At 45.0% G+C, this 22826-nt stretch overlaps 1 protein-coding gene across 1 annotated transcript; it reads left to right on the forward strand.

Moving 5' to 3' along the window:
• The first annotated feature begins 351 nt into the window (after positions 1-351).
• LOC141018162 (mitogen-activated protein kinase-binding protein 1-like) lies at positions 352-21896 on the forward strand. The gene is made up of 33 exons (XM_073493062.1): positions 352-453; positions 1690-1781; positions 4145-4204; positions 4578-4635; positions 5645-5815; positions 6348-6485; positions 6639-6821; positions 7239-7399; positions 7684-7873; positions 8017-8148; positions 8232-8419; positions 8500-8591; positions 8672-8797; positions 9173-9243; positions 11124-11245; positions 11338-11413; positions 11495-11606; positions 11697-11760; positions 12052-12162; positions 12281-12438; positions 12668-12708; positions 14183-14366; positions 14440-14596; positions 14756-14895; positions 15858-16049; positions 16291-16357; positions 17101-17217; positions 17703-17875; positions 18191-18787; positions 18884-18971; positions 19065-19153; positions 21251-21336; positions 21657-21896. Exons 1-33 carry the CDS (start codon positions 352-354, stop codon positions 21894-21896), a joined length of 4578 nt encoding a protein of 1525 aa, XP_073349163.1.
• Positions 21897-22826: the final 930 nt, after the last annotated feature.

A 22826-nucleotide genomic window follows, 5' to 3' on the forward strand; every position in this document is an offset into this window, starting at 1 on the left:
GTAATCAGGAGACCAACACAGGTCGAGATTAGACCCGTGACGTCACGCAGGCAAACAGCTGAGCAGCAGTCTATTTCTCCTCGCGGGGGGCTGCTGAGACGAGACGACATCTGTCCAGAGGTGGAGGGACAGACAGACAGCAGAGGAGGAGGACAGTTAACCCACTCAAGAGATCAGTGTGTCCACCGCATGTCCCGGCAGCAGGACCTCTGATCTCCGGCTGTGTGAACCTCTGCAGGTGGAGGTGTGTCGGTGGTTGGAGGCTCAGTCTCGCGCTCCTCTCTCCACGCACACTCGGCCGGGCGGGCTCGTGTCTCTCTGCGGACGGTCAGCGGCGGGTCTCCGGACAAGATGCCCGGCGATGGATTCACGATTAAAAGTCGGATCAGGAAGTTGCTGCGATCTCCTTCAACCAGGCACAAGAAGGACCGGAGGGAGAACCTCAGCAGCAAGGTAACTCCAGAACCACTGACCCAAACTGTCATTTATAGCTGATAGAGGAGCTTTCACAACCTGGCAACCCCCAAATGTGTGCTCATGAATGGTTTATAACTCACTTATTAAGGACAGGAAATGATTTTTTAACCATTAAGAAAGCTTGTTTTTTTAAAACAAATATCTTATTATAATCACCATCGTCAGTAAATGTTACATTTTTAGTTAATTCTGCAATTAAATGCTTCATTAAACATTTATTAAGCGGTTGTTTATTGTAAAGATGCAACTGATGTGATATAATATTCTATAGATGGTTAATAAATACTGTGTAGTTCATCTATTATTGCTTAATAAATAGTTTATAGAGCGTTTCTTTATTTGTTAACAGTGGATTAAAGGAGCAGTATGTAGTTTTGGAGAAGAAATTTTAATCAGAAGAGAAAGATTTTTTTTTTACTGCCTAAACAAACTAAATAAACAAACTCTCTTTGTTTCCATGACTGAATAAACAAACTGACCTTAAAGGACAACACAGTTTTATTTTACTTTGTTGGGACTGTGGCGGACCCTGCCACCTTTCTAGCTTCAAACAGTGTTCTGGGGACCTTATTTTCCTCTGAGAACAGCTTGTTTATTCAGTCCTGGAAATAATAAATATGTCTGAGTTTGTATTTTTACCTCATTAATATTGTAAATATTACAATTCTTCGTTTGAATTTCTTCTCCAAAACTACACAGTGCCCCTTTAACTATAAACTAAAGTTGAATTAACTGTTATTTCATATGTCATAGTAGGACACCATCCACTCATCAATGACACTTAGCTGCTTTATAATTCCCAAGACAGACAGACAGACAGACAGACAGACAGACAGACGACTCGCCTTCTGTCGCTTCTTCTGTTTGATTACCAGATTGAACCTGATCGTTTGCATCTTATTTTTGCATCTCTACATCTAACCTAAAGATGCAGTAATAATATCACTCGTAATATAATTCAAGCTTTCCATGTGACGTATGAAATCAATGCAAGACACATTAATGAATCGCAGAGAATCTGAGTAGACGTAGATACAAAGTGAAGACATCAGCTGACCCTTAGCCTCCGTCTTCACATGTTGCAACCAAACCGGTCTATTTCTGTCTTTGATTCACTGACGAGGCTGCTTAGTTACATCACGGCTGGTTTGGAGTTTGGTATTTATACTCCACTTCAGAAATGAAACGCTGCTTTGTGTCTCCCCCCTCCAGGTGACTTTGGAGAAGGTGTTGGGAATCACTGCTTCAGGAAACTGCGGTCTGGCCTGCGACCCCCGATCGGGACTAGTCGCCTATCCTGCAGGGTAAGAAGAGAAAGATTCCTGCATCCTCATCTCCACATCTGACCTTTGACTTATCAACACGGCATGCACTCGCAGCTTCCTTATCATATCTACCTCACGTGGATGCTTAGTGTGCAAATGTCTGTGTGTGTGTGTGTGTTATCTCTGCACCATCTCAGAGTAGAGCTCGTGGGCTTTCTCATCTACAAAGCCTCTTTTCAACCTGGGGACTTCCCTTGACTGCTCCAGTGATATGTAAAGAGTGTCGTGTAGTATTATTAACTCTGTGCAAACAGTGGCACGCTGGCTGTGTCGACTTGCTCGGTGCAGAATTTTTTTTAATAATGGATGCACGTGAGCTGCAGGTTTTGAGGATTTAGTTTCGACGGCGGCGATGCTCGGGGGCCTCGGAGCTGCTGCGCCACCAGGGTGAAAGCAGAGTTTAAAAAACAAGCTCGCCGGCTCCCGAGGGGCTCAAACTGTAAGAGCACACTGAGCCTCTTTTGTGCTGTTCTCAAATCTTCTAACAAAGCTGTATTAATACTAAGAAGGTCAATGGCTGTTTACATCAAGGTGTGTACGCCTGTGTGTGTGCAGGCAGAGTATCTAGGCCTGACTGTCATTTTTAAGTAAGCTTTATAAATTGTGCACAGGCTGGCAATCCACCTGCCGTCTGAGTTTAAATCTGCACAAGCTGTCGTACCAGGAGCGCCTTCTTCTTTTTCCTGGCACCGAGCTGAAGGAACAGGCAGCACACAAACAGGTGGATCACTGGTCTTTGTGTCGCGCTTAAACAGGAAGTGAAGGTGACGCTTTATCAGCAGGAAACAATGTGGGTTAGGGCCGGATTATTTGAATATGGAAAAAAAAAAGCACGGTCTCATAAAAGGTGAATGAATCGGAGAGCGAAGGCAGTGAAACGTAAACACTTCATGAAGCGAGACGGTGCTTTTACTTTGAAGCATTCAAATAACCACCGATCAAAACACAACGCTGGGGTTTAGTGTCAGTGAGGGTTTATTTTCTAGTTTTATTTTTTTATGTGAATGTTGTACTTAAAGGTGCAATATACCCCAAGCAAATATAGGGCGGCATATAACCAGATTATCTGCTAACTGCTTATTGTTGTAGCTTCTGTCAGCTAGTGAGCTCAGTTAGCCATGCAGCTAGCAGTCCTATTAGCTGACTCTGCCTGAGCTTTACTGTCAAGATCTCCTCTTGAGCAGTATTATGAGACTGGATGGGCCAGGCCTAGCTGGTTAGCATGCTAACTTCAGAAAACGTCTCTGCAACACTCAACATAGATGTCAACACTATTGTTTTTTCACATTGTTGATTTTTTTAGCTTATTTTTTTCTTCTCATGTTGCACCTTTAAAAGGTTAGCTCAACATTTAGGTAATCACACTTGGTAAAATGGTAAATTTGAAGCTACTGCAAGAAGCCAATTAGCTTAGCTTAGCATAAAGGTTGTAAACAAAGAGAAACAGCTAGCGGTCTCTCTTCAAATGAATTACAACACACCGACCAGGACCCTCTCAAGCTAAAAAATGAACCAGGTATATCTTGTTTGGTTAATTGTACAATGTCAGACATATTTTGTTACCTTTGGACAGAGCGAGGCTAACTGTTTCCTCATGATTACAGTCCTAATGCTAGCTAAGCTAACTGGCTGTACCTTCATGTTTAGCTCCGAGACAAGAGAGCGGTATCAATCTTTTTCCCGAACAGTTTTTATTCACTGATCCATCTGACACTTGGCCGCGCACAGTTCGGTGTCGATGAATCTAAATTGTCTCGTGCTACTTTTTTTATTATAAATGCTTCTAATTGTTGTTCAACCTTGGACCCAACTTTTGTCGCAGTGTTTGTAATTTTGATTAACTTCAGCCAGCGCTCTTGAGAGTTAATAAATATATTATTGAACGAATGCCCAAAGGGATAAATGCATGAATGAGTACTGTGTTATTGGATTTTCTTGCTGTAATCTTCTGAAAAATGCTTTAACAGGTCAGAGAATGAATTTTAATTAAGGATCAATAGAGATTAATAAACTCTGGCTCGCTTCGGTACATACGGGCTGCTATTAGAGTAATGCTAGATGGATTCCTGTGTTACATAACAGTCTATAAGGTCATGGTGTAATCACTAAGCATCTGTAAGCTGTGTATGCACAGTGAAAAGAGAGATCAGTTCATTTATTTGCTGACCTGAAAATGTGTCAGACAAGTGTTTGCATTTCTTGCAAACACCCTGACGACACAAAAACACTTCCACTTTCACCAAACTGTTACCTCAGAACAAGTTAAACAAACCGAGTTAACGGATCTGTTCCAGTTCAAATGATTATGTGAGCTATATTTGATTATATTCTTCCTCGTGCAGGTGTGTCGTTGTCCTGCTGAACCCCAAGAAGAACAGACAGCACCACCTCATCACATCGAGGTGAGTTAAACACAGATACATTTAAACAGGACGACGCTAAAGGTGCAGTACGTAAGATCTGATGCTCCAAACAAATAACCGCTAACTGCTGCTAACTGTAGCTGCCGTAAGCTAATTAGCTCAGTTAGCAGTGCAGCTAGTGGTTGTATAAGCTGACCCTGCCCGGACTGGGAGCACTGGGGGAGTGTTGGTGTTGTAGGTACAAAGTATCTCTGCAACACAATACATAGATGCATCTGACATGACATTATTACTGTTACCTGTTCACATTCTGTTGATAATTTTAACTTTTAAACTGAAATTCTTACTTATTACACATTTAAACTGTCAAAGCTACGTAAACATGAGTGTTTGTTTTTCTCACTGTGCACAGGAAGACCATCACAGCTCTGTCTTTCTCCCCCGATGGCAAGTACCTGGTCACAGGAGAGGTGAGCCTTCATACTGTTGATCTGCAGACTTTATTTTGTTTCTTTACCTTCGTCGTGTTAACGTTGCAGTAGAGTTAGTGTATTCAGCCGACTGGATCGTTGCAGGCCGCGGCTGATCCCAGTTCAACGACTCAGCGTGTTTCATTGAGAACATCCCAGCAGGGTTCCCTCTCTTCTTCCGCTGTAACGCGTCAGTCAAGCATCTGCATTTACGTCGTACTTACAGTGTTTGCCTCAACACGCGGCGTCTTAATCGGCCCCGGCCGATCAAAGCCGATTAAAGACTTCTCTGTGTAAGTGGATGAGCACTCAGTAGTTGCCATGACGGCAGAGAGCAAAGTTCACACGACCAAATACCACGAGGGGAGGCTGTCCCGTCCCGCTGCCACTGAAAGGGAACCAAATGCCAAATTTTATAGCTAACAGAGCTGATTTTTATAATAAATCACTGAATGTTTACAGGCCGGTCTTCTAAGCAACCAGACTTATCGTAGCTCTGTCAGAGGAGGAGAGTTTAAGATACTCCGGAGTGAGTAATCTGATTAGAAACGTCCCTCACACACACACATTACCACACAGTCGCTAATTAACATCAAGTACAGGCTAGAAGAGGACATGAATGTCTTTTTTATTTGTCTTTCTGTCCTCCTTTGTGTGAAGCTCAGTCAGTTGTTGAATGTCATCCATTGTCAGGCCGCCTCTCCTCTCACCTACTAACTCTGACCTTTGAAAGGTCGTTCTGCATTATTAGAATAAGAGTCTGCACAAATAGCCCGCTGACCTTTTGATCCCTGACAGAGAGTAATGCCCGTCGAGGGACAAGTTACTGTCCTCGGTGAGCAGAGGGCAGAGGACGGAGAGGATTATCTCTGAGAGTACTGGGTAGACTGGACTGCTGTGCTGTGTGCTGCCTGTTCTGGTGGACTTCGCACTTAAACATCAAACCGAGGCCTTTCTTTAATAACAATGAGCTGTTTCATCTCAATGAACTCTGCTTTCTTTCCACCAGAGCGGTCACCTTCCAGCGGTGCGGCTGTGGGACGTGGCAGAGCGAAGACAAGTGGCCGAGCTCCAGTCGCACAAATACGGCATCTCCTGCGTGGCGTTCTCCCCCAACAGCAAATACATCGTCAGCGTGGGAAACCAACACGACATGCTGGTCAACGTCTGGGCCTGGAAGGTACGCGATCACAATCACCTTCAGACGGGGTGCATGCTTACACTCTCAGCTGAGCCGCTACAGCAAAGAGTTTAGCCAAAAAAAGTATTTAACAGGGCTCAAGGGTGACCAAAATCTGTCGACTAAGTGTGGCTGAACACTTTCATGGGCCGAACCAGACAAACATGATATGATACATGATAATAAAAGACAAATAGACATTTAGTCGAGCTTAATTTTGGTTCAGCTGGTTTTTCTGATGAATTTTTGCCGCCTGGAAAGTAAAAAATAGCCTCTGTGTGGTGTTCAAGGTCCGCATCGCCCCAACACAGACAGCAGGTCCATCATCATTTATTTTCATATCTTTTTACACTAAAATAACTTAAAAACATGATGTCACTTTATCCTATTTTTACATCATATTTTCAATAAAAGAACCTGAAAGCACCATGTCGAGTGACTGAACCCGACCCAAACCCCGAGCAAATCAAATGTGCTGAAGCTCACAGAGGGATGTGATTGTTGCACGTATTGTTTTGTTGTTGTCTTGCAGAAAGACGTAGTCGTGGCGACCAACAAGGTGTCCAGTAAGGTGACGGGTGTGTCTTTCTCTGAGGACAGCTCCTACTTTGTAACCGTGGGGAACAGACACGTCAAGTTCTGGTATCTGGACCACTGCAAGGCCAGCAAGGTATTGCATGATAATAATAATGTTTTTTTAACATATACAAGCTGCAACCTTCTCTTCATGAGGATGTAACAACATAGACATTAGTACATGAATCCAGTACTCTGCTAGAGTCTGAGCTTCACCACCGACCCCTCACCCCTCTGTGGTATTCAGGCCAGCGCTCCCGTCCCTCTGCTGGGCCGCTCGGGGCTGCTGGGAGAGCTGAAGAACAACTTCTTCAGCGATGTGGCCTGCGGACGAGGCTCCACGTCCGACTCCACCTTCTGCATCACGTCCTCCGGCCTGCTGTGTGAGTTTAACAGCAAGAGGATGCTGGACAAGTGGGTGGACCTACCGGTGAGTAACCAACGTGAAGTTATCCAGTTGTCGTGTGTGTGTGTGTTCATCGCTACCGCTCTCATACCTGTGCAGTGATTTTGAGACGACAACAAGCTGTGTGTAACCGATAGTGTCGACGCTCAGTGTCCAGCTGTGGTGTTCAATCAGGAGGTAAGGAGGAAGGTGTGTGAGTCCTGCTCCTGCCCTCTGCCAGAGGATCAGAGAGGGATTAGCAACAGGGACGAGGACAAGTACAGGATGTGTCTGGATGTGCTCCAATAAGGACGCATTTCTGCTCCACCGCAACCTTCTGTAATCTTTATCAGGACTGCTGCGGACTCACCCTCTCAATTATAATTTGTTTTACTGGCAGGGAAATCGCTCGCCCGTGTGTTTACAGCGAGCTGATGTGCCTGTTGTGTCCTGCCTTTGCAGACGGGCGTGGCCCATTCTCTGTCTCTGTCTGAGGATCTGATCTTCTGTGGTTGCGCCGATGGCACCGTGCGAGCCTTCAGCCCCGTCGACCTGCACTTCGTCTGCACGCTGCCGCGGCCGCACGCCCTCGGCTCTGACGTCTCGGCCGTCACCGAGGCCAGGTGAGGAAGAGCTCAGCAGAAACACGGCCTTTCCCTGGCAGGGATCCACCCCGGGATCAAATGCTCTCTATTTATAGCGTGTCCTGTCTCAAGTGGCAACATCTCACAGTGGAAATCACTCAGAGGAAGTCAATAGCTGGTTTCATGGGAGGGGGAATAACCATAATCAGCTTAATAATCATAATAATCATAGTTTAAATGTTTCATATTATCCATGTTTGATCTTTTTTATACTGTGTTCATGAACATCTTTAAAAAACATGTCTCCATCTCTTTCCCATCAGCCACCTGTTTTGCACCAAAGCGGAGGCCCGGTTCCCGGACGCCATCGCCGTTACCTACGACCCGGTCAGCCGCTGGCTCGGCTGCGTATACAACGACCACAGTCTGTATGTGTGGGACGTGAGAGACGTCAACAGGGTGGGGAAGGTGCACTCCGCCCTCTTCCATGCCGCCTGCGTCGGGGACTTGGAGGTAGGCAGGATGGATGATACACACCTCGAGTTTCAAACCAGCCACGTCTGGATCAATGACGGGCATCGACTAAGGCTTCACTGGGGGGTTAATCAATACCACCGTGCTGTCAGAAATAACCTCCCCTTCTACTTCTTCCACAGATGTTCCCAGATGTTCCTGGGGAACTGGGTGCTGGTCTGTCATCGGGAGCGTTCCTCAGCTGCTCGGCTGACAACACCATCAGACTGTGGCGCACGGACGATTGGACGCACTCTCGGAACATCCTCAGCAGCGTAAGTTTCGCTTTTAGACGCCACACGTCTTCCGTCAAAACGAAACACGAGTACAAATTTCTCTATCTGTCGTCGCTGTGCAGGATCTCCTGAATGTAATCTACATAGACGGAAACACGAGCACCTTGCTGGATCCAGAAAGTATGACGAATGCGAACGCGGACAAAGCCGGAGACGGACAGACAGCAGAGAGCAGGACGGGCATCAGGACCATCTGCGTGAGTCCGGACGGCAAACACCTGGCGTCTGGAGATCGCAACGGGATGCTGAGGTAGGACGAGAAAGGCTTACAGTGAGAGTGGTGACTAACTGAGACGTTCTCCATTCCTAAATGTGAATGTTATCCTGCAGGATTCATGACCTCAGCAGCATGGAGGAGATCCTCAAAGTGGAGGCCCACGATGCCGAGATCCTCTGTCTTGAGTACAGTAAACCAGAAACTGGTGAGTGTGTGAGTGTTTTACTGTGTTTGTGCATCGGTTGTTTATATCGACACGTGATTAAGTCGTCTTATCGCTGTCAGGTCTTAAGCTGCTGGCCACAGCGAGCAGAGACCGTCTGATCCACGTCCTGGATGCCGAGGACGACTACGGTCTGGTGCAGACACTCGACGAGCACTCTTCATCCATAACAGCCGTCCGCTTTGCTGGTGAGCCACTCGAGAGATTGTCAACATCTGACAGCTAATCTGTTCTTAATCCTCACTTTCATCTCACTATCATCCAGTCCCACACAAAGTGCCTCTTTTATTTCGCTCGCAGCGCTGCTTGTTTAAATATAAGATGACAACTGTACATGTGTAGTCAGGTGGAGCTTTGTTTGTTGTGAGCGAAGCCTTTTCTCGTCCTTGATTTAGTATTTAATTTAGTAATTTAGTCGACACTGGGATTGTTAACCCTTTTGAAAATACTAGTCGTAGCTGACAGACCAGGTCTATCACAGTTTTTGCATTTCCTACATGTTTTATTAAGGTAGGATGTATTTTAAAGTTGAAAAAGTCATAATTTAATTCATCTTTCTTCAGCTAATGACAACCAGGTGAGGATGATCAGCTGTGGGGCAGACAAGAGCATCTATTTCCGCACTGCACACAAGGTAAGACACGTCTGAGCAAGATTCAGCCGTCACCGAGCGTGAATCCTTACAGTTTGTGTCAGAACGAGCTAGCCAGGTTAGCTGTTTCCCCAGTTTCCAGCTGTTTTCCTGCTGGGAAATGCACTCAATCACTTTCTTGTAGAGAGCTCAATGTGACTCTCATGTCTGTAGGGGAAATATGTCTTTAGCTTAGCGTAGCTTAGCTTGACGCAAAGACTGGAAACAGAGGGAAAAAGCTAGCCTGACAATGTCCAAAGGTATCAAAATCTGCAAACTAGCACCTCTAAAACTCACTTATTGGCGCCTAAATCTTGTTTATTATTTACAAAAACCAGAGTTAAAACAGTTAAGCTAGGCTAGCTGTTCTCCGTTTCCAGTCTTTGTGCTAAATTAAACTAACTGCCTGCTGGGAAATGCAGTCAATCACTTTCTTGTTGAGAGTTTGATTAAAAAAAGAAAAAAAAGAAAGAAAAGCTGAATACAACTCAGCACGCAGTTAGCTTAGCTTAGCACACAAATTGGAAACAGCTAGCCTGCTTGTGTTTTTGAGGCGACGGTTGGCGGTTTTTGTTCCCGTTGGACAGAACCAGGCTGGCTGTTGCCCCGTATCCAGACTTTGTGCTAAGCTAAGCTAATGGCTCGCTAGCTCCAGACATATTTATCATACAGACATTAGAACTGTATTTAGCTTTTCATTTAACTCTCGACAAGCAATAATTAAACCCAAAAAGTCAACTATTATATAATATCATATTAACATGTTGGTACAGAGAAACACTCTGATTATGCCACAGAATTACTTCCACTAAAAATAATAATTTGTAAAAATAAAATCACTATTAATTCTTTCTGGCCATAAAAGACACAATGAGGAGCTAATCTGTGTTCAGCACTGTTTCCTGCTTCATTGCATTCGACTCAAATTCTCCATTGATGCTTCATATTCAGGCCTCATTGTGCAACACAACAGCTACACAATCTGTTTAGCTCCCGTTTGTTCATACAGCTCTACAGCGTGTACCACAAAAGGAGCATTTGGACTGCGAGTTGTATAACTAAATGCGATAAAGGAGACGTCCTATTGCAGCCTTTTTCCTCTGGATTGTGCTTCTGGGTTACTGGGACAGTTTTTCTGTCGGGTCAGAGTTGCATAAGTTTCAGCATTCTTGTTAAACTTAAGACACGATTCGGGCCACTGCGTTGACTCGCACAATAAACAATGGCTTGTTAGTGCTCAGTTAAACTCCTCAGTGTCCAGACTTATAACCAGAGTATCCACTGTGGAAACTTGTTGTGACAGGCCTGAGCTAAATGAGCGTCCTCTTCGCTTTTCTGAGTCTGTGCGTGCATGATTGGATGCTCAGATACAGAATTTCTGAGGATCTAACTTCAAAAATGACATAACTTTAACTCAAATTGGGTCTTTGTTCAGTCTGCCAAACATACTTCATGTTGTTTCTCTCATGCTGTTTTAAGCATATCAACTCTGTGTGTGTGCTGATACTGACTGCCCCCTCTATACATCAAATCCTTATTAAACTACCGTTAAAGGAATGCTTTACTTAGCTCAACAGCTGATCCGCGGTCTTGTTTTGGTCGTGTATAGCGTCTTGTTCTTGTTCCTGGGTGACAGATTATCCTGAGACTAATTCTCCCTGTCACTGGGTAAAAACAGTTAGAAATAAACGTATACCAGAAGTTAATGACCTTCACTTGAGGTAAACATAGTTTGTGAGCACATGTGATCAACACGACGTAACACAAATGTTCTGATGTGTGTTGTGAATAAGATGTTCTGGCTTTAGTTGGCACCCGGTGCATTCAGATAATTGGGATCCTTTTAAATAAATAAATACATAAGTGTTTGTTTTGTTTTGCAGAGTGAAAGAGGAACAGAGTTCAGGCGTTCCCACCACATGGTGAGCAAGACCACTCTGTACGACATGGGTGTGGACCCCACGTGCAAGTATGCCGCTGTGGGCTGTCAGGACCGCTGCATCAGGTGAGCGCGTGGGAAGGTGTTTCTGAAAGGTCGATGAGTCATTGTAGAAGATATTTTGAGGATTTTTTTTTTTTTTTTTCTTCTGACTCCAGGATTTTCAACATCAGCAGCGGCAAACAGAAGAAACTCTACAAGGGATCCCTGAGTGAGGATGGCAGTCTGCTCAGGGTAACGTCCTCCTCCACACCTGTCCTCACCTGCAGTATGTATTCAGCGTGTTGACTGTTATTCCCTTTTTTGTCCCTGTAGGTTCAGCTCGATCCGTCGGGTCAGTACGTGGCCACCAGCTGCTCCGACAAAAACATCAGCATCTTTGACTTCTACACTGGGGAGTGCGTCGCCACTATGTTCGGACACTCAGGTATCAGAACACCTCACATGCACCGTCGTATATTTCATGTTGTCAAGCTGAGCTGTGAGAGAATTACTGTTCGTATCTTTTGTTTTGCAGAGATCGTCACTGGGATCAAGTTCACCAACGACTGCAAGCATCTGATTTCTGTGTCCGGGGACAGGTGAGAAAGATGCCCTCGAGGAAATCACAGCACTTATACTATTAAAATTCAGTATTTCTTAATAAATTACAAGCACTAGTTCTTACAACAATGAGATATCAACATAGGAACAGAATGAAGCGACTGTAGAAAACCAGAGACTGCTGGAGCACCACCCAAAATTAAAATCATCTCCAGCCTCTCGCTGCCGGAGGAAATGAGCTGGGAAATGTGTTTGCAGACAGTTTCCTCGATAGTCAAGCTGAAATGAAACGTTGAATTTTTAATGTCTGAATGCTTTTTATCTCACAGCTGTATCTTTGTGTGGCGACTGGCTCCGGAGCTGACAATCAGCATGAGAGCGAGGCTCTGCCAGCTCCGACAAAACCCAAACGCACCGCCCTGCAAGACCTCCAGTCTCAGGTGAAACCACACACACCACCTTCAGCTTCACCTTCAGACCATACTGATGATAAAGTCCCAGTTTCACGTATACAGACTGGCAGAACGCTCATCATTTTGTCTGGCCGTGTTTCTCCAGGCGAGAGATACGTAGTGCCCCCACTCTGGGTGGTTTATCCTCCGACAGTGACCGTGAGCCCGAGGAGGAGGACGGAGCGGAGAACGACGACACCAACGACCCAGAAGACATTGCAACCAACACCTCCTCTGACAGCAGCCACGGAGAGGAGGACACAGGTACTGTCTCATCATGAGCTGAATGAGAACACAAACACACATCAGTAGTGACTACATGTCGTCCATCAGGGTGTAACCAGCTGTGTGGAGAGTATCTGCCATCTGTAGTAATCCTGACCTTTATCTCTCTGTGGAGGGCAGCTTGTGATAAACACAACCTGGAGATCAAACGAGTATTATTTCATTATTTTTCTGAAGCTTCTGATTATTGTGCTCTTTCATACAACAGGTGGCTCAGATGAAGGGCAGGACTGGGAGGAGCTGACGAAGGTTGGTGGTTATATTATTCAGACTTTAAACGATCCGTCCATTAGCTTTACCTGCTCACACTCCGCTTCAGAGAAAAAATATAAACATTAGAAATGCTTTTAAAAGCATGTGAAGACTATTTTCATTCATTTTCATCATGAAAACCAGGTCGTCAGTTTTGCATCTTGCTATTCCCATTGAAATAAACCGGGCCGGAAACATATTTAAGAGTAGCGCTCTGCTTTTCAGTATTAAAGGTGCAATGTGTGAGAATTTTAGTTGAAAACATTCAAAAATTAACTGTTAATAGGATGTAAAGAAACAACAGTTTTGACATTATGATGTCTGTATTGTGTTGCAGTGATATCTACTGCAAAGCTCCCAGTTTGCACCGTTAGCTGCACAGCTAACTGAGCTAGCTAGTGAAAAAGGCAGCATCAGTTAGTAACAGTAAACAGTTACTCTGGTAATAAGCTGCACCTTATTTGTTTGGAGTATAATTTCAACAATCGTTAAATCGTCATCTTAACATCCTGTAATATTGGCATGTATCGATTAAATTCTTCATTATAAAGCCTTTATCGGAAAATACCCTATTATTTATTAATGTGTCCATTGGAATAAACAGAGATGACACAACTCTCTTCACTTAATGGCTCTGTGTTGAACCTGCCTACCTCAGTTAATTAACCCTTTAATGGTTGTATTTGAGACGCAAAAATTGATAATAATTATTGAATGAGAAGAATACGATAAATCTCCTGGGCTTAATCAACTATTCGACTACTTTATGAGATAAATCATGAAGGCCCAGAGTGTCGAGTGTAACACTGGGATGCAGATGAATTTACACACTGAAAGATAAACAGTAATCCAACACAAGCTCGTTGGTTTGCTGATACTGAGCTTCAGGGAAATGTCCGTACTAAAACAGTGATAACTTCCATTTCACCAAAAATACACTGAATGCCTTTTATTAAATTCCTTCCAAGTCTTCACTACATGTTTTATGAGCCCCATTAAGGGGAAGTAAACTCCAACAATAACTTGAATTCAGTCCCTGTCAGATACTTAACAGTTATTAACAGCACGTAATAACCAGCACGATGCTTTGAGTATGTGGAAATGGACGGTTGATGAACAGCTGAGCTAATGCCTCACCACCACCTCTTTAAGATTTCTGTCAGTACTTCAGAAGGACTGAAGTGGCTTAAGGATCTCTGGCTTCACTCTACCACACATGAGATTAAATCCTCTGTGATGTACCAGAGGGGGAAATTCCCTCCTGCTGAGTCTTAAAAGTGATAAAAAGCGAATGTGAAATCCATCCTGAAATAGTGGGAGTACTAAAAATCTAGATCACACGGCCTCGTCTGAGATGTGCTCGTCTCGTTTAGTGCACGTCAACTTTAATTTCCTGATCTGCTGTATGATTTTTTTATTCATAAAAATCGTTGTTCACTGAGGCAACATTTCCCGTACCTCCTTTTTCTAGCATGGAGGCGTCGGCCAGGTCACTCCCGACTCCTCCAGGCGCCCTCGTAGGCGCTGGTCTCATCGCATGGGCTCTCTGGAGGTGATGGTCAAATCCATGATGGACCTGAGGCAGCTGGAGACCTTTGCCCCCAAGAAGAACCCCAACTGCCCCCCTCAGAGCACGTCCAGCCTCCAGGAGCCCGTGGTACGCATGGCTCCTAATGTTAACGAGAGACAAAGAGCGAGCTGTCCGTCTGTGTGTGTGACTGCACTGCCATGTCATGTATCATTTTCTGCAGCTGCAGTTGGAGGAGAGAGCCAAGAGGCATCGGTTGTCCTGGCTGTCCTCACACCCGTCCAAGGGCACGAGGGGGACCGATGGAGCCGTGCTGTACCCCGAGGAGCACGAGGACGAGACGAGTCCGCAGGGCAGGTAGATCCTCACTCAGTACTCTCGTGTTTTCACTCGAGCGATCACGATGACACTGAGAGAGAACGAAAGTGCTTTTTCTATTCTTGGTGTAATGTTTTTTTTTCCTCCTCCTCTGTTCCTCATTGTTTCCCCCCCCGCTCTCTTGTTTTCATACGTCAGTGATTACATGGTGGAGGAGCAGCACTGCAGGATGCAGGGGCGAGGGATCCGCAGTGAGAGCCAGCAGAGCCGCAGCCCGGACAGCGCCTGCTCTCTGGGCTACGACAGCAGGGAGTCCAGCCCGGACCGTGTCCTGGATGGTGAGGTCTTACACCAAAAATAAAAGAGACCAACTTTTGCTTCATGAAAACAAAAGATTAGCCCTTAAAGTCAGTAACCAACAGACGCTCCTCTCTCCCACAGAAAACACTGCTCCTGAAACGCCTCGTCAGTAGTCCCGCCTTTAATTCTGTAACTTCGTGACATCACACTACGTCACAGAGTCACACATTTTGCATAATTTATGTCTGGCAGCTAGTTTGGCTCGTAAGAATTGATTTAGCACAGCTGCTCTGTTGTTGTTAGCAGTGAGCGAGTGTTTATTCAGGAGGGAGGCCTCACAGAGACGGGGGTGATGCAGACAGAGCTGCAGCAGTGGACACTATGAGATAACTGATGTGTTTTCTGAGCACTGCAGCATGTAAACCTATTCCAGTAGTAACCCATAAAGTTATGAACCTGATAACACACATAATATGTCTCCTTCAGGCTGTTAAAATCAGCGTTGGTGGTTTTCAGTCAAGGTGTTTCTTGCTGCAGGTGATGCCACAGCAGAGTGAGCTTTAATAAAACAGACTAAAGCCGAGGGAATTTTGAATGGATATCAGAGACGCGCCGACACGCTATATTTCAGTATTTTTTTTATCCGTCTACGTTTCTGTTTCAAGTCATGAACGTCTTCTCAAAGTGTGTCAAGTGCTGGATTTAAAACCGAAAGCCAGAATGTAAACGAAAGCCAAGATATCTTCTGCAACATACAGTAAAGCCGATACCCGCCGAGAGGGATTTGAGCACACGGGGGCTGGGATTTTTTTTAGTTTCAGACCTGATAGGAATACGTCAGATAAAACCACCACATAAGCCTCCGTGTTGTAGCTGGTCATTTGTTAAGGATTATCTGATACCTACCTGCCGTATGCACTCGATGTACCAAGGTCAAGGAGGGTTTGGAAAGCATTTTCTTTTCTTTTCTTGTTCTCAGCTGCTCCTGTTTCCTCCTCAGATTCTGCAGATGTGGATTCCCTCGGCCAGGACAGCTCTGATGAGGAGGAGGAAGAGAGGGAGGAAGAGGGGCAGGTGGCCCAAGTGACGAGTATGGACGAGGCTCTGAGGACGGTGACCGGCGCCGCTGACCGCAGTCAAGAAGGTTTCCTCAAGCAGACCTTTGAGACGCTGGCAGAGAGCTGCAGCTCGGGTAGGAGAGGCCAGACGCTCACATACTCACAACTTTAAAGGAATAGTTCGACATTTTAAATACCCCCCAAATGTTCATCTGTCCCTTTAACTGAAGCAGGCACAATATCGATCAGGCTTTCAGTTTCTCTTTCAGTTTCTGTTTGTCTCCGTGTCACTGCCTGTTGTTCATCTCTCTCTGCCACCGTCTCTATTTTCATTCAATTCATTTTTTTTCTCTCACGCTCGATGTCCGTCCACAGCTGAGCAGAGCAGAGTCCCCAGGCTCAGTATGTCTTCACGCTTCCTGGCCAGCGGACATAATAACAGGTACTGTTGACCAGTCCGGACTCGCAGCTATAATTACAAACCCGTGTGGACTCACGCACACTGCTCTGCTAAACCATCTGTGTAGCACCCTGATCTCGCCAAGCTGTCAGTGTAAAAACGACATTGTTAGCTGTGTTTGGGTTGTTTTATTAGTGTAGGACGATTGTTTTTTGTGTTGCCCATGAATGCAGTGAGACATTTATCTGTAAAACAACGTGTGATTTCATCAGAATCGTTTTTTTCTCATCCGATTGCCCGTAAAATACGTTAATTTAAAAATACATTACTTTGGCTCTGACTACTAGTGTAGTGGAATTAAAGTACAATATCTGACTCCAAAATGTCATGAGTGGAAGTATAAAGTAGCAGAAAATGGAAATACTGAAGTAAAATACCACAAAATTGTGCCTAAGTACAATACTTCAGAATCAGAACCAGAATGCCTTTATTGTCACTGTAAGCTCAGCATACAGTGGTAATAATATCAGCCTTCCTGCACCTCTAAAGCTAACTGATTAGCATTTTATATCTTGTTTGTTTAATCTGTACAAAACAACATGTTCTGGTTTGCTGAGCTGGACTATAGCTAGTTGCTAGCTGCTGTCTTTATCTTTTTATCGCTTTTTATTTAGCGTCTAGACATGAGACAATCTTTTCATCTCACTGTGCAAGAAAGCAACAAACGATCCCATTAAGTAGAGACTGTGTACTGTATGTATTCATAATGCCTTCTCTCTGCGTAGGAGCTTCCCTTTGTTCGCCAAAGTGCACGGAAAGGATCAAGGCAGCCTCTCTCCGAAGCCCCCGGTGTCAAAAGTGCGGCCCATGATGGAAGATAGCGCCGAAGACAAGACCCCCGTGTCCCCCGACAGGAGCGAGGGGCCGAGGTAAGACGACAACGCAGACTACGAGCTGCGTGTGGTGTGTTTTTAGATCAGTGAACAAAATTTATTAATGAATCATAAATGCAAAATGTCCAAAAAGCACAAAAGGTACTCAGACATAACTGATGATAAAACATTAATAGGACCACATGGAGAGAATGCATTATAACACATACATACAAGCGGGGACGCTCCTGAAGTCACACAAGGCTGCAACATTTTAACTCTGTTACTTACACATTAATAATAGATAGAGGTAAACAAAAGCAGGCAGAAACTGAACTCTCAGCTACAGTAATTATGCACATGCAAATAGATTCAACCAGTATCCTACAGTGTGGCCTAAATGTGGCACAGACAACAAAAGAAAATGAGACTAACACGGCTGATGTTTGCTTCGGCTTGTTCTTTTTGCCGTTATTGTGACCGACTGATCTCAGAGCTGCCGTGTTGCCTCTCAGCAGGGCTGACGCTCCAGAGAACGACGGGACTCCTACTCACAGACCGCTGAGGAAGAAGACTTCAGGGTCCCACCTGTGGAGGCTGTCCAACCCTCCATCCAAAGCTCCAATGCTGATGGACAGAGGGACACCTTTACACAGGACATACTCAGCCCAGAACCTGTCCTCAGACTGTACGTTTCCAGCATCTTCTTGTGGATTTATTTCTATATATTTGCTGCCATTTCTGCTAAATTAGGTCAGAGTATTTAATGAGCTCCTTTAGGTGTCCTGTGAGGCAGTTAAAGTGCCTCAAGAGTGCGTTTAAACATCATTTCCATGGATCTTTTCTAAAATAAACATCTGGAATTGACAATAATTCACTTTTATGATGTAATTCTGAAAGTTATCAAGCTCATTTACAAAAAAATGACCAAACATAATGACTTTTACTTCTATTTTCTCAAAATAAGTCACAATAACCTCCACTTCTACTTTCTTTTCTCCAGCTCCTCACTCACCTGTGCCCTCTAGTGACCAAAGCGAGTCGTGCAAGAGACCTCAGCAGCTCTTCCTGGATCACGACACAACCAGGCCGTCCTTCCACTTCTCCTCCCCCTCCCCCGGCTCCCCACAGTCTCCCCGGTCCCCGCTGCCCTGGGAAAGCCCCAAACTCAAGCCCCAGCACTCCTACATGAACCCCACGGCCAGCTCCATGGCCAAGAGCAGCCGCTCCTCCTCGTTGGGAGAGGGCATCCAGATGCGCTCTCCGCCGAGCTCCCCCTCCTTCCCCAAGATCAGGAGGTCATGCGGGGAGCTCGAGCCGCCCCTGCTCACGTCGTCTCCCGTCACCGCCTTCCCCTCCGCTGCCTCATTGGCATCGTCCCTCTTATCAGATCCTCAACCCCATCCCACAGCTGCAGTTTCACCCACTACCTTCAACCAGAACGTCCCGCCCTCTCGCATCCCGCTCCCCAAACAGCCTCTCAGCCCTCGTCGCAGCCTCTGTCTGGAGGCTGCGACGTGCACGGGCTGGACCGGGGGCTTGGCGAGGGCTTGTACTCCCAACACAGACCCTGGATGTGACGTTACACCTGCTCCAGGAAGTCAAGGTTAGACAGCCAGTCACATACTGTAGATGTGTAAGAAACTAAAAAGCAGATTTCCTGTGTGTGACTGTGAGATGATCTGTTTGTCTTCAGCTCGTGTCAGGCAGCTGTCTCTAAGTCTGGATCCGTCTTTGCCAACTTCACTACCAATTAAGCAGAAGAGAGGCTCAGTGTCGGAGAGGTACAACGTTTCTAAACACGTTTCTCTTCTCATTCCGTCGATGTGATTGTTAAAAAGTTGGACTGACACACATTTTCTGACGTTTCCTCCCAGTGCCAAGGAGCCAGGACAGGTGGCTGCAGCCAAAGAGTGCCCTCTGGTGCCCGAACAGGCGGACACACCGAGCGCTGACCCGCAGCCAGGTCTGTCCTCCAAGCTACTCTTGTATTAACCTGTCGGTCTCTCCAGCTCCTCCTCTTCCTCGCTGCATCTCTTCACACTCCTCTCCCTCCGCCGTCTGGCCAGTCTGTCAGTCTGCTTGTCCGTCTCATGTTCCCCGTGTCCGTCTCCGCGTCCTCCTGCTGTCATTACTGCGTTTTATACGAGTCCACAGTCGAGAGGACGTTTTGAATTCTGCTCTTCTGGTGAATTTTGGGATCATTTCGTTGAAGTAAAACGGCTGAAGTAAAAAGCGGAGGGAGATAAAATATTATTTTTGAAGTATTTCTGTGATGAAAACACGATTGAACCGGCTTTATTCTCCGCTGCTCAAAAACTTGAAACACATTTTTTATGCAACAGGCTTGAAACTCCACTTGACATTTCAAAATCTAAAGTGCTATAAAACTCGCTGAGCACATTCACATTTACTCAAAGCACAGAGCCTGTCCATGTCATCCATGTCATCTTTGCACATTATGCTCCAAAGATCGCAGAGGACTCTGAACACATTCATGCCTGTTTTCTATTATACTAGAATAACTGGCTGGTTATTCCCAAATACCCACATGTTGTCATGTCTCCTATGGGTGCTGAAGGGCGTCTTCTGCGTCTGTATGAGGTGGAGCCCGGCTTTAAACTAAGTAAACCCATCTGAGGCGATATGAGACGTCAGAGATCTTTTCCTGAACGTAACCAAGTAGTTTTTGTGCCTCGACCTAAAGACAAGAACAGTTTCTCCTCCCGTACACTTACTGTTAATTAACATTTATATAGTTTTTAATCATTTGTTATTTATAGCATTCGTTATTTATGTTATAGTGAGACAATGATGTTGATAAATGTATGAATATTGTTACATATTCTATTCCCTGTTATGTTTTATTTAAAAAAACAAAAATCAACTTTAGTTGTTAACGAAAATATTTCATTGATGCCTGAAACTTGTTGGTTCATGCCCAGAATGAACTTTTTACTCTCGACTCCTAAATGAGTCGCCTGAAAAGTTACTAAATGTGGATCCAGGAACAAAATTTGACCGATAATGACATTTCTGCAAACGTATTTCTTAGTGTGACTGTAGGGCCAGGGGATGAGGGGAGTAACAGTAAAATGAAACCAAGTGTAAAGGAGGGCACAGAAACAGGAGGTACTAGTTCAGGCTGAGAAATAGTTTATTTACAAAACAAAACACACAGAGGAAGATTTGCAGTCTGTAGCTCGTTTACTTTATATCACCGGGCCTAAGGGGCGAGTAGGATCCGGTGTGGACCTCCACACACGGGAGAGGGGGAGGGGGAGAAGGAGGGCGACACACAGCACAAAAACACAAACACACCCACAACACTAGAGCTGTAACAGTGACTGTTGAAGAGTTAAAGGTTACATTCTGCGTCTGTTCGAGACGCCGAGCGATGTGACAAAACATCGATATCTGACGTCCTGCTGATGAATTTGACATGACATGGATGACACGAGGAGTTGGTTTTATCCTCTGAGAAGCGAATGTCACAGCTCTTTATATAATCAGTGTGTATTTACACATGTATAATGAAATAATGTATGATTTGTCGGCGTGCTCTGATACAGAGAGCCTCAGTTAGCTGAAGTGCCGTCGCAGATTGTTTTCTGCTCGCTCGCTGAGTAAACAAAGTGTCTGAGTTAAAACGCTGAGATGACTCTTGAAATAACTTGTTCTTCATGCCTCTGCGCCTGCTGCTCTGCGGATGATAACCGCCTCGCAACGGCAACAGACTTCATTTCATTTCAATTTGAAAAACACAGAAGCCATAAATGCCGTTAAGTGATACCCAGTCCACACTTGTACCTACAACTGTGTTTTGCCGGAGGATATAAACTGTGAAATCATTTTTCTCACTCTCACAGTTTCTCTCTCTGCGTCCTCCTCATGTGTTGTTACTTTTCCGCCACCAAGTTTATTCCTGTTTCTCTCTCGATGCTCTTCGACCTTTTGCTGCACATTCACTGCGCGTCGCTCGATAACTGTACAGTTTCTGTGTGACTCTGGTTTTTCCCGCATGCTGTGCTGTACTTGAAAGAGTCCTTCTCTCTCTCTGCAGATCACTCCATCACCTTGGAAACTTGTAGGCAGGCTGTTAGTGAGCTGCACAACAGTCTGAGGAAAACCGTCATGCTCTACACTACGGTCAGTGAGTGTGTGTCTGCATGTGTGTGTGAAAGACGGTAGAGACGCCCCTTAATGGGAAATATATTGGTCTCAGTTAATTTAAAAGGCCTTTGCTGAAATCTGTACAAATAAACTCGTATTTTCACACCTTTTTCCACTTTTTATAGAGCTGAAACAATAAATCTATTCATGGGTTAGATGACTGACAGAAAGATTGTCCTTTGTTGTTTTGTTTTTAAGCTAAAAAAAGGACCAGAACAGACCAAACTAGGAAAAGACACTGACAGACTGCCTGTGTGTCGCTCTCCCTGTCTAACTTAAACATTCATATAAACCAGGTGCTGCAGTCGGGCCAACAACCCAGCGAAGATCAACAAGAGATGAGGAGCATCCTGTCCCAAACCCTCCTGACTGTCAAGGCTGAGCTGGACTCTCTGCCTCAGCCCACCTCGCAGTGTGACGGGCCCCAGGTAGACCAGGAGGTCCGAGATGAAGGAGGGAAGGCCCTGGCCCTGCTGGAGCAGTACGCCGAGCTGCTGCTCAAGTCGGTGGAGAGGAGACTCGATACAAAGACCTGAGGAGACGTACCGATGCTTTGCTATGTGTCTATATGCACAGACGCTAGCGGCAGCCAGAAGCACTGTGAACTGCACAATTGTTATTTTGCACAAAGATCCTTAGGAAGTTTATAAACGGGCTGAATGCAGATTGTATCTGGAGACGATGAGAGGAAAGGATTGTTGAGTTTCATGCACTGAGAAAAGAAAGAGGTTGCCTTATTTTTCATGTTGCCACAGCTCTTCTTTGTCTGTTTTCTACTTTTTAAAAATCAACTTTCGTAAACGTGAGTAATGAATCATAATGGTTACAAAGGGAGACGCCAGAAGAGACAAAAAAGATGAAGTTACAGAAAGAGCACAGGTAGTCAGTCCAAAAATACAACAATTAAAAGACAGAATAAACATAAATAATCAATTTTCAGACGTTTTGCTGGAGACTGAAGTCTTGCACAGATGTTGCTGCTGAGACCCTCTTGCACAAACCTGGTTGTCTACCTTGAGATGGATGTTCAAGCATGTTGTAAGTGTGATGTTAGAGGAAGTGAAGTGAAGATGTGAGGATAGAAATGGTTATATATATTGAGGAGGTATGAGGAAGGTGTCAGATGATGGACCTGGGAAGATGTTTTGTTTAGTCTAACTCATATTGTTGTGCCGATGGCGTCTCCCTGAGTCCTGTAGCTGGACCATAGGAGCAGCATGTATCATCACATCTAGTCTGTTCGTCTCTGTTCCCTGTGTACATGTGTGCAAGTTTTGTAGTGTAGATTTTATATTTCTCTGATTTTTCTGTCGTACGGTTTCAAACTGCAGCACTGTTTCTTCTCTAAGCTCTCAAATAAACAATGAAAACACTGGACCGGTTGTCTGAGCAATATTTTTATTTAACAGATTTTCAATGATGCAGACACACGTATGATTCTGTTAGTATCAATTTAATCATATATG

The sequence above is a fragment of the Pagrus major genome, chromosome 22 (genome assembly GCF_040436345.1).
Source record: "Pagrus major chromosome 22, Pma_NU_1.0".
Classification (NCBI taxonomy): Eukaryota; Metazoa; Chordata; class Actinopteri; order Spariformes; family Sparidae; genus Pagrus; species Pagrus major.

What these genes read in the sequence shown, in the direction of transcription:
- LOC141018162 (XM_073493062.1), top strand. Translation starts at nt 352, where the DNA reads ATGCCCGGCGATGGATTCACGATTAAAAGTCGGATCAGGAAGTTGCTG. An exon ending in GGGAGAACCTCAGCAGCAAG is followed by an intron (nt 454 to 1,689) that starts GTAACTCCAGAA and finishes TCCCCCCTCCAG; the next exon opens with GTGACTTTGGAGAAGGTGTT. An exon ending in CCGTCATGCTCTACACTACG is followed by an intron (nt 21,337 to 21,656) that starts GTCAGTGAGTGT and finishes CATATAAACCAG; the next exon opens with GTGCTGCAGTCGGGCCAACA.